General features: G+C 40.4%; 1 protein-coding gene across 6 annotated transcripts in view; it reads left to right on the forward strand.

Annotated features, from left to right (window-relative positions):
* The window catches only part of kazna (kazrin, periplakin interacting protein a), a 175,285-nt gene that overhangs the window by 112,882 nt on the left and 50,844 nt on the right, over positions 1-11,559 (forward strand). For all 6 annotated transcript variants that reach the window (XM_031844837.1, XM_031844832.1, XM_031844835.1 and 3 more), the window contains exon 4: positions 8,521-8,628. In XM_031844837.1, the coding sequence (XP_031700697.1) occupies positions 8,521-8,628 (108 nt within the window). The remainder of the gene's footprint in view (positions 1-8,520; positions 8,629-11,559) is intronic.

Raw genomic sequence — 11,559 nt, forward strand, 5'->3', positions numbered from 1 at the left:
GGGTGGCACTGATAAGAGCTTATTTAAGAACAGATACGCATGTAAGAGAACTTATATGATTTGAAATGAGATTAGAGTGTTGACGCAGCAACATCACCACAAATGGCTCCCTAAATAGCAGCAGTTCCACAAGGAGGTCCTCTTATTCTGCTGTTAGGCAACCGTGTATTGGAGGAGGTCAGATATATCTTTTACTGATCATAGACCCATTTATATTCATGGGATCATAAATGCCATCCATCATCAATATGGACCAGTGCACGTTTGTTAACTAAGCATTTTGTATTACACTTCACAAGTTCCCATGAATATTTTTTTGTTGTCATCAGTAAAATAAGTATGTGTTAACTATTTCTCAAGCAAAATATCAGTTTACACCTTACCACTTGTACTTACCAGAGATAGGTTCATGAATTCCTTTAAAATAAGTCATTCAGCATGAAAACAGTGTCAGAAACGACAAAAGAAATCTTAGTCAACTGAGACCAAAATGACTGATACGAGGAGAGTGTCCAATCTAATATAGTAATAATCATCTTTATTCCAGCATTTATTTTTTGTAAGTGGCTCCTTTTCAGAGCAAACAGCCAAAATATGATAAGGGCGCCAAGGGAAATATGTCAGTTAGCTGGGAAGACGGGGGATCGAGCCGACTGTCAATCAAATTCTAAGGGAATTCTGAAATTAAGTGATGCACGATGGGTCTGCACCCAATGTCACGTATTCAGGAAAAGGACAAACCTGTGCACCGTTAATTTCACTTTATTGTGAGTCATGTTTTTACCAGTTTTGTCCGTATTCAGTAATCTCAGGGTTTTAGATAGACATTAGCTGCTGAACGAACCCCGACACATTTACATTGATATTAATGTTCACTGCAACATCTGCTTAAAGAAATCAAAATGATAATGACAAAGGGCTGATTCATTAACACCTTCTATTTAATCTGGACTTGATCATAAACTTCAGCACACAATAAGTTATAACAACATTGAATAATGACTGTTCTTTTTAGCTGAACCTTTGCCCTTAAACCTGTATCCCGAAGCAAGACGCTCAATTAGAAACACATTAAAGTGACAAAAGTAGAATATTACATTTTCACGTCAAACATGTTAAATGGCTTTTACGAGGAAATGCTTGTAGATTATCATATTATAAAACATTACACTCAGCAGCACCAAAAGATAAGCTGCAAACAATGCACATAACACCGGCATGCTTTGCCAAGACAAGGGGAAAGGAAGGAAAAACAGCTGCCCAGGGTCCTTTGGAGAATACTACACTTGAATAATTTTGCTCTGCCTTTGAGTCATAATTGGTGTTAAAAGCTGCTCATAAAACACATTTGGTGTAGATTGAATTAATTAAATTGATTCTGGATAACTGAGAGGTGCTGTAGAGGATTTTACCTTCCAGGTTTTTAGCATATGGCAATAGCATTGAGATAATTATTCAAATATCATTATTCTCAACTCACATTTTGAATTAGTTTAAGTACCCGCAGTTCCTCTGTTCTCTATTTAATGTGGTGTAACGCCAAGTCCCAGGGTGCCTTTTGCTAATATTGTCAGAATATCATCAATGCAGTGTTATGGTTTGTCAAAATGACTATTCTACATTTAAAGGAATACTTTTGGGAAATACGCTCATTGGATTAATGGACAGATTTGAGCACAGTATCGATCTTCTCCTCGAACTCTCTGCTAAAAAGTGTGTTTCCCAAAATGTTGATTTAGTCCTTACCAACAATTTGTTCCAAAAACTTGACTTCAGCTTTTCCAACAATAAACCATCCTGTGATTATGTTTGATCTATACAATTGACAAAGTGCATTCTAATGTATCCCCAGGACAACGTTACACCATCTTACTGCACAGCTCTCCGCCTCCCAAAGTGCTTTGATTCCAGCCATGAATATGGTGTTGAAGTGGCCTTACTCAGGCCATTTTAAAGCTGTGGTGCTTAGGCACCTGTCCCTGGTCCGTCATGAGGCACAGCAAATGGGCCATTTTTCTCTCTATCTATATATATATATATACAGTGGTGATGTGCACATTCCTCTGATGGCCGCTGTGAAAATGACATTCACGCGCTAACAAAAGCCCGTTTCTCCTCGGTTTAGTCTCTCGGGCTGCAGCTCATTTTCTCCCGAGTCATCCTTACACCAACTAATAACATCCCCAGCTTACACACTTCTTTTGAATGGCCTGCCGAGTACATTCGGCAGCCTTTCATTACAATATGAATTGACAATGAGTCGTCTTGAGATCGGCGATAGTTAGCGTGGGCGGCTACACGTTAAGCGCCCCCCCTGCTCCATTAGCTCCATTTATCTGCAGGGTATTTATAGGGCACCTTGAATTGGGGTCTTGAGGCAGGTGATGCGGGGGGGGGGGGGGAGGCCTGTCCTGGCTGCTGGTGATTAATGCATGAATACCCAAGCTTTATCACAAGTCCGGCAGCCTCGGGACCAGGAGAATGTCAGTGCAATTAAAGGCGGGTGGCAGTTGTAAGGAAAGGGAGGCTGCGCCTATCTACAGATTGCAGACCAAGTCGGGGAACATGGGCGGCTCGGTGAAGGTTCCAGCAACCGGCGCCTATTCATTCCTTAATCACCTCCACTACTCATTAGGGCCTTCTTTTGTTCCAGCCATCATCTTTTCCCGCACCGTGCCAGCAGATAAAATATGGCCGGCTCAGAAGAGCGAGGAAGCTCGGAGAACCCCATTAAATGGCGACAGAGAAGGGATCGAAAATGAGGAGGGAAAAGGAGCGGTGGCGTTGGAGTGGTGGAGTCAGTCAACGGAGGAACAGGAGAGGACTCGAGGGAGAGAGGGGTGGTGACAGGGATGGAACGAACTGTCCGACCATGAAGACTAGTAATTCATCTGGAGCTTACCTTTTAGGACTGCTGCAACATTCAACCAGAAAGAACTGTACAATATGGGAAGTGTTATATCATAATCATGCACACATTTCCTCTTGTTACAGCTGTGACTGCATGAATTACCCTTACAATAATCTCCGCTAACCCGTGACCTGCGTTCCAGTGCAGTAACTTGATGTACATTGCTGTTTTTATTCATCATTCCACCTCTTAATGGAGCACAGGGTCCTCTTTCCGCTATGTAAAGGTATCAAAGCCTCCATAAGGTGAAGTCTGTTATTACTCTTGCCTGGTTAATCGATAGTAAAGTCCTCCTGAGTGGTTGGACTTGTCGGAGCCTTCCAGAGAGAAAGAGAGAAAAGGAATGTTTTTCATGCGTTTGTGTCAACAGCGAACAACCATAACAGCTAACTGGCTTTGATAATGGCTACACCACTGATCATTACAGTGTTCATTGGCCAATTACTGACACATAAACTGCTGTCAGTTCATCCCGTAGAGACCGACATATGAGCCTATGTAGATGAATGGAAACAGAAATGGTAATGAGCCTATTTTCAGTGGCACTCACAGTAACAGCAATAACAATCAAACTAAGGCAGAGTGGTGAAGCCTTGTGCGCCTGGATATTTCCCTCGGCTTCACGGATTACCCTTTGACCGACTACAGAATATATAGATCCCCTCGAGCAAGTGTCTGAGTTGTTAAAAAAAAAATGCACAATGAAGTCTGTAGTTTGAGCTAAATCTTTCCTTTAGACTCCGTGAGCTCGTCTCCCTATATTTTGAGTAGTTTATTTTGGGAGACGCATCTCCCACTGACAGGGATTCTGTGCTGCATCCACGCTGAGAAGAGGAACAACAGGGGGCCCTTGTTGACAAAGGCTGAGTCCTCCATGTAACTTTTAGTTTAACATCGTAAAGGTTAGCATCAGACGGCCATAATCCACAGTGAAAAAAAAGAATATGACTCATTTCAAAATGACCTCAAACCTAGTTCAGCATTTCTTTAATGCAATCTAGGATTTGTTCAAATAACTTATCGCCGTGCACTTGCATAGATCCTCATATATTTTCAATATGCTAATATTGTCTGATGTGATGGTCTAGCTCTAACCAAGACTGACATCCTCTCTGTATGTGCTTCCAACATACTCCTCAGACTAAGGGCCTCATAGGCAAGGCAGGCAACACAAGATTCATTTTTTTAACACAATAAACACGAGGAGTTGTTTTGTCACAGAATGGCACATTTTCATTCATTCATATATGTTTCACAATTGCATTTTCTATAGTTTCAATGCCAGATACTAAATGTATCCCATTTAGTCCAGTTCTCTTCGCCCCTTTCTTTCTGTAATCTTAAAGTGAATATCAGATGTTCCCTACTGCATTATGCAGTATATGTCCATATGATGTGTATATATATATATATATATATATATATATATATATATATACACAGTGGGTACGGAAAGTATTCAGACCCCTTTAAATTTTTCACTCTTTGTTTCATTGCAGCCATTTGCTAAAATCAACAGAAATGTAGAAATTTTTGCAAATTTATTAAAAAAGAAAAACTGAAACATCACATGGTCATAAGTATTCAGACCCTTTGCTCAGTATTGAGTAGAAGCACCCTTTTGAGCTAGTACAGCCATGAGTCTTCTTGGGAATGATGCAACAAGTTTTTCACACCTGGAAATGGTGAGCAAATGGCTGCAATGACACAAAGAGTGAAAAATTGAAAGGGGTCTGAATACTTTCCTTCTCACTGTACACCCTGTATGAGTCTTTAAGAAGCTGGCGTCTTGTCATTGGCTTCTTGCTTGCTACCATTAGATGTTTAGTAAATATTTGTCTCTAATATCCAGTTCCTTAGATGTGTTTTCTAAGCAGAGAGAGAGAAGTGAACTCAATATCCAATCCTAATATGCCTCCATGTGGGGACTTGAACATCAGTCCAGACAAGTTGCAAGATGGAACGAGACCAAACGATGTGTGTGAAAAACCTCACACAGTTCTTCCAGTAAATGTCTCTCCAACTATGTGAGCTTATAGTATTATGGGGGACCATATCTCTGAAGAGATTAATGTACAGTTCTCTTTTCGTCTTTTGCTTTATGTTAAGATGTTCTTCATCAGTAATAAAGTTCTATAAAGGTCCCCAATAATTTGCCCGATGGGTTCCGAGTTCAGACCAAACCAGGTCGCATGTTGTGTTGTCCGACAACATTTAAAGCCAAAAGTGGTTCGGAATGGCCTCACTCCAGGGCGGGGCAAAAAAAGCTGCCATCATACCCTCCTGCTCTCTCATTTGTGGTCCTCACTAAGGGAAGGAGCTGTTTTTAGTCTTGAGCAGCTGTCTTACAGACTCATTCCAGTGCAAGTAGACCCTGTTTGGTGGGGATACGGTGATCCGGATAATTACATCACTACAAAGCCAGTTGCTTTAGTCTCTGGGCCAAATCATTATTTATTTCATCACAGCAGAAGTACCTGTTCCCTCAGCTGTGTGCTCGGCTGGTTAAACAGGTTATTATTGATGAGGTGACTTGAAAAAGTTTGATTGTGAGGAAAATAGAACCAAGCCTTAAAGTGTGATAAATTCTCATCAAAAAAACACGAAACATTTCTGCTCAGTTCATTGCTTTCTCGTGAACACTATATATCTTGCAAGATTATTACAACCAATGCCTTCACTGCTTTTGTGTATATTAAACAAAATACCAAATACAAGTTAAGGCGAGAAAACAGTAAGGACAGAGCTGATAGAAGAGATATCAAAGAACATCAAATTATTCCGCACAAGCCTTCTGTTGTCGTTACAGCTTAAAAAAAGATGTTCTGATGTTCAGTTTTCAGGAATTTGAATGAAATGAGTAAAAAAGATGGACGGTCTTTCCATCTCTTGCTTTAATTACCATGTATAATTTATGCATTGTTTTAGGTTATCTTGTAATTTTATGCCAAACTGAAACTGTGTGGCAGACATCCACACTTGCGGTGAGATGATAGGTGAGCATGTGTCTTTGTCAGATAATATTCCTGCCGCCGTGTGAGGAGAAGAGAAAAGAACAGAGAGAGGATGGAAGCAGAGAGAGGAAATGATGCTCTTATCTCCAATCCTTAATCGTTCACCCCAAACGTGATTTATACGACGGGGTTTATAGAAAGCTTCACTGTCATTCAAGGTGCAGTGTAGCAGGTAGTCAATGCAGAGCGCCAACGCAACACCAGATATTGTTTTTGATTGTTTCTACAATTCCTCTATATTACCAGACTCTGATATCTCATCCGGTCTTTTTTATCCCACCCACTGTCTGTCTGTCTGCGCTGTGTGTCACTGTCTGGAGTGTTTCTTTGACTTGAGAGAGCAGAAATAAAGACTAAAAGATCAATATGAGGCTGTTGGACCTTATCAGACCTGAATATTCAGTGTGGTGAAAAGGATATTGATCAAGAGGCGACCCAGAAAACGTAACAATTACCTGCTTGATAACTCAATGAAGCAAAAAAAAAAGAGAAAGCCACTTCATTGCTGTGCACTTGCATAAATATGCATCACTGCACACTGCAAGGTCTATAAGCTGAAACAAGAATAAGAACAGCAGCCTGACCTCTAACATCTCTCTGTAAGTCTTTCAAAAATGATTTGCAGCTCAGTAAGTGACGATGATTTCTTGCTTCTCATGCTCAGTCTTAAGATTTCAGTGTAAAAATTATTTAACATCCTTAATATACAAAGTAAAACATCCGTCTCTCCATAATGGTGACTCTATGAATGTTTCCACATTATTATATATCCACATTCTTCATATCGGGCAATGATTGACATGGCAATGATACATTATATACCACAATATAAATTATTATGTTAACGTGTTACATTGACTTTTGCGTAATATTCTATTACTACACACATACACACAGTACCATTACTTAATCATATGATAAACAATATGTCAAGTCGTACCCGGGCTCACTCTGCAGCTCGCCTCCATATCTGCTTTTCCTCTCCACCCCCAAAAAGCAACCATCGTGGCTTACTTATTCCTTTGCATTTATTCCACCGCTCTCATCCCCCTTTTTCCCTCGATAAGTGTTGCTGAGGACCTGTCAAGGGCAGGATGCAGGGAAGATAAAACATTTTCATGAGGCTATTGGGCAGTGGCGGCTTGAAGCTAGCAGATAAGTATGCACTGTGAATTTCAACATTATTCAAAAACTGTGTTCCTGGTGCCAAAGGGGCAAGCTTGAAAAATTATAGATTTACTGTTGGATGGCACAATGTTATGTACCATTTTAAAAACAGCCCTCATGCGCTCTTAAAATCACTTTAGGTGTGGACAGACTGCCAGGCTGTTATTAATAGCCCTCTGAAGTCCGTCTCGACAAGAAGATTAATCTCACCATAATGACAGCACCACCCCGAGGCCTTAGTGCTCTTCAACCAGACACATTTGAGCTCCATAAATGCAAATAATTCACCCAGTAACAGCGTCGTAGTTCTTGAGTGGTACACTGATGGCAGAATGAGTGGGAAGAGGATGAGGACAGCAGAGAGGAGAGGAACAGAGGTTGAACAGATGTGGTTTGCTGGAATGTGAATTTAACTGTGTTTGAGCAAAGCAATATTTGAATTCTAATTTAAATTTTTTTTTTTTGCCAGCCAGTGACTACTTTTATTGAAGAAGTGGCACTTGTGACCTTTTGTGAATTTTTCTTTGGGGGAAAAAAAGCGTCTGTGGGCAGAGCTGGGATGGGAGGACGGCAGAAATGGACTGCAAATGTTGAAGTGACAAAGTCATTTTAGCATAAACTTTGTATGTGAGTTGACCTGGAGCAATGCATTCAATATGCATTCGCTACGTGCCACTGGTGAGGCTGGCCAGAACCACATTAGAAACCACTGAACCTCACCCGAAATCAAATCACACTTTGGTCATAAAAATGCTAATATTTATACGTTTCAGTTTCTTAAAGTAGCGACTGTGTTTGTGCACCCGCATGTGTTTCGGCTTGTATACCTTTTGCTACAGCGGGGTGTTCACGCTCTCCTCAGAGACGGGAGCTGTGTCGATGAATGGTCAGCCACTGTGGAGTCAGTGCATGTTAAGGAGTGAGGAGTAATGCATTCTGGGTGTGTATTGAAAGGGATATGTGTTGTGCTGCATTAATCATTTTGCTTCTGCAGAGAGGTAAACCTACTCTCATGATGACTTCATTACAGCAGCATTATCATGCAGTTTGATGTCCACAGGCCTTTGTGCTCTTTCCCTTTTTGCTATCACTGTCTCCATAGTGATTTCCAATTATTGTTAGAAACACATTTTAAAGCTCCAGTTGCACTTCTTCATGCGTCAACAAACATAATTCACACACAGAAACACAAATTAACGGCGTTGGGACTTCACACTTGCTAATAATCCAAACGCACTCCTGCCAGATCCCAACAACGGTTATCTGGGAGCGTTATATTTCAGAATGTCTTTCTCTTTGTACTTATTGAAACGATGTAGTATTTTCACATGATCTTGTTACACAGGCTTGGACTCTTGGTTATCTTTCTAAATTCCTCCATATGTTGTCTGTTAACTTAACCTAGTTTGTCATTTGTTTCTCTCACAGATCCCTCTTCCCACCCGAGGCAGAAGCCGTCGGCCACTGACCTCTGCTACAAGACTGAAATCAGCAGTCTAATGGACTTCCACTCTCCGGACGCTTCTCTGGACAAAGGTAAGTCCTGTTGAACCAGAGCTGGTCGACTTAAAGGTGTTGTCCTGCAGTGCCACTATGGGAGGATGTTGAGGCATATATATATATATATATATATATATCCATTGAAGAATGTCCATGCAGTTTTACAGTATATCAGTGGTGGAACTACTGTACTAAGTACAATTGTGACTTGCTTGTACTGTGCTTTAGTATTTATGCTACTTTATACTTCTAATCCATTCCATTTAAGAGGCAAATATTGCATGTTTCACTCCACTAAATTTAAGTTTGACACTTTTTACCTTAAAATATGTGTTGCTGATATGATATGATGCAGTACTATTGCAGTATTGCAGTAATAATCTACCTGGTAGTACAAAAAATCTAATTGGATTTGGACTACAACATTAAAATGCACTACAATCTATAATAATATAACATTGTGAAAGGACCCATTCTGCTTAAACAGTACTTCTACTTTTGATACTTTAAGTACATGTTGCTACTAATACTGTACTATAGTTTTACTTAAGTAACATTTTGAACTCGGGGCCTTTACTCGTACTAGAGTAGTTTAAATTGATGGTATTTCTACTTTTATTTAAGTCCAAGATCTGAGTACTTCTTCTACCTTTGATACAGCACATTATACACAGACATGTGTAGGTGCAAAGACGTAATACATGAGCGCAAGAAGAGCTAATAGTAGCACCTTTGCATCAATTCCTCCCCCTTCTCAGCGTTTGCTGCTTGTACCTGTTGTTGTTACAACGGGCTTCCAGTACACATGTTATTCTAGCTAATGAGGACTGCCTGCGATACAACATCTGGCTGCTAATGAACCCAGCGAGTTTCGTTTTTAAAAAACATCACAGACAGCTTTTCAACTAATCAGACAAAAGCTGCTTCTTTATTCAGTCTGTTTGCACGTTTAAAGCAGGGACACAGCAATCACTGACAACTGTTTGTTCATGTCTCTGTGCAGTTTGTATTCTTGCAGTTTTGGCCTCTTGTTGCATGCTTGGATGGAATTTTTAACTAACTGCTGTGTGTACATTGATAATTGTACTAACCAATTAAGATAGTGAAGAAGTTTAAACTTTATCCTATGATTAGTGAATACACATTTATATAATAGATAACCTAACCTAAGAAACAACCACAATTCAAAGCTCAACATAGTTTCCAGTAAAAGTTCCCTCTGTGCGTTTCATAACTCTCAAATGTGTTGGACTGGTCAATTTGCACCCACATCTTGTCATGGTTTCAGGTCCGCTCTCCTATAACCACATTATAATCTTCCACCAGCTGTTTACATTTTGTAATATAGAGAGTGCAAATTCATCGGAAAAATACTTAAATTCAGTGGGCTGACCTGCGTAGTTACAGTATGTCATGGCTTGCCGCTAGTGGAGACATTCTCATGGTTTTCACGAGGACAATCTGAATTGTTTTTGGTTTTTTAATGCATTCATGCCTTCCAGTCCTCCTGTAAAATAATGCAACAATATGTCTCCATCAACAATGAATACTATCAAGTTTCACAGTCATCGGTGTTTACAATTCTGCTGTTCATGTTCACTCGCATGAACCATCCCCAGAAAGCCGCCTATTCACTTTTAAGCCAGACTCTGTCCGACTGGGTGGTCAGACGGGTCTCACGTAGGCGCCATCAGCTCTCCAAACAAACACAGTTACAGTCGTTCATCTCTAGTCTGTTTCCATGTTCCAGCCTTTTCATGACAAAAGCTACTTTCAAGGAGTTAGAGTCTTGTAGAGAGGATCAAAGTAGCTATCGATGGCACCAGTACAAACACATCTCTTGGACTGTGGATCCTGTAAGGCTGCCAGCTCCAGTATGGATCTCTTGTGTCACCCAAGGAGCCCCAGGGGCCTTTTCCTCATTGGAGTGTCCTGCTTAGGGGTCTGTTTGGCTGCCAGATCTCTCCTCTCTCCTGTTAGCTTCTGTCGATGTCGCGATGATACTGAATGTTCTCACAAGTCGTTTGAAAAAGAGGGAATAGTGTTGCAGACCTTTTTGCAGATCGGTAGTCTTCCACATACGTATGATAACAGCTTTGAAGTAACTACTCAAGTACTCTACTCAAGTACAATTTGAGGTAGTTGTATTTTACTTGATTATTTCCATTATGTGGTCATTTATACACTACATTTCAGTGTGAAATATTGTACTCTTTACTCTACTACAGCAATAGTTACTACTTACTTTTCAGTTTGACATGTTGTATGTAAAACATATGATCAGTTTATATATTTTGCGTTGTTATAGATCAAACCAGTAGATTACCCAACAAGTTGTTAGAATTACATGTCAATGAATCGGTAATATTCCAATAATATGAAGGGGACCATCTGCATAATGAGCACTCTTTATATTTGAAGTACATTTTACTTGACGTTTTCTTGTCAAATACTTGTAATGGTTTGTGTTTTCTTTTCATTGTGGTATCATTAGTTTTACGTAAGTACAAGAAGTCAGTACTACTACCGCCACTGCTGAGTCATCTTTTTTCTATCCAGCTGATGAATTCACAGAACATGCTGAAAGCGTTTTGGTGTTTGGGGGTAATTAGGAAGTCAAGAGAGCAGATGCTGTACTTGATGAAGTTTTATGCACATTTTTAAAATGTCTGAACGTGGACACACACACACACACACACTCCGTCAGCCGAACCAGCTGCTGCATTAGATCTGTGATTTTTTTGATTTTTTTCCCTGGGTGCTGAAAATGTGCAGACTCAGGAAAAACGCATGCACACGCACACCAACAACCCCTGCAGTAGACAAGGCCACGTACTGTATACCACCACAAGTTTCATCCAAAATGAGAACGGGGAACTGAGCGGTTGTGTTATCAGCAAATTCATCTCAGGTCTGCAGTGAGAGAGAGAGAGAGAGAGAGAGAGAGAGAGAGAGAGAGAGAGAGAG

Source organism: Anarrhichthys ocellatus, unplaced genomic scaffold (assembly GCF_004355925.1).
Source record: "Anarrhichthys ocellatus isolate YVR2014 unplaced genomic scaffold, GSC_Weel_1.0 scaffold5, whole genome shotgun sequence".
Lineage (NCBI taxonomy): Eukaryota > Metazoa > Chordata > Actinopteri > Perciformes > Anarhichadidae > Anarrhichthys > Anarrhichthys ocellatus.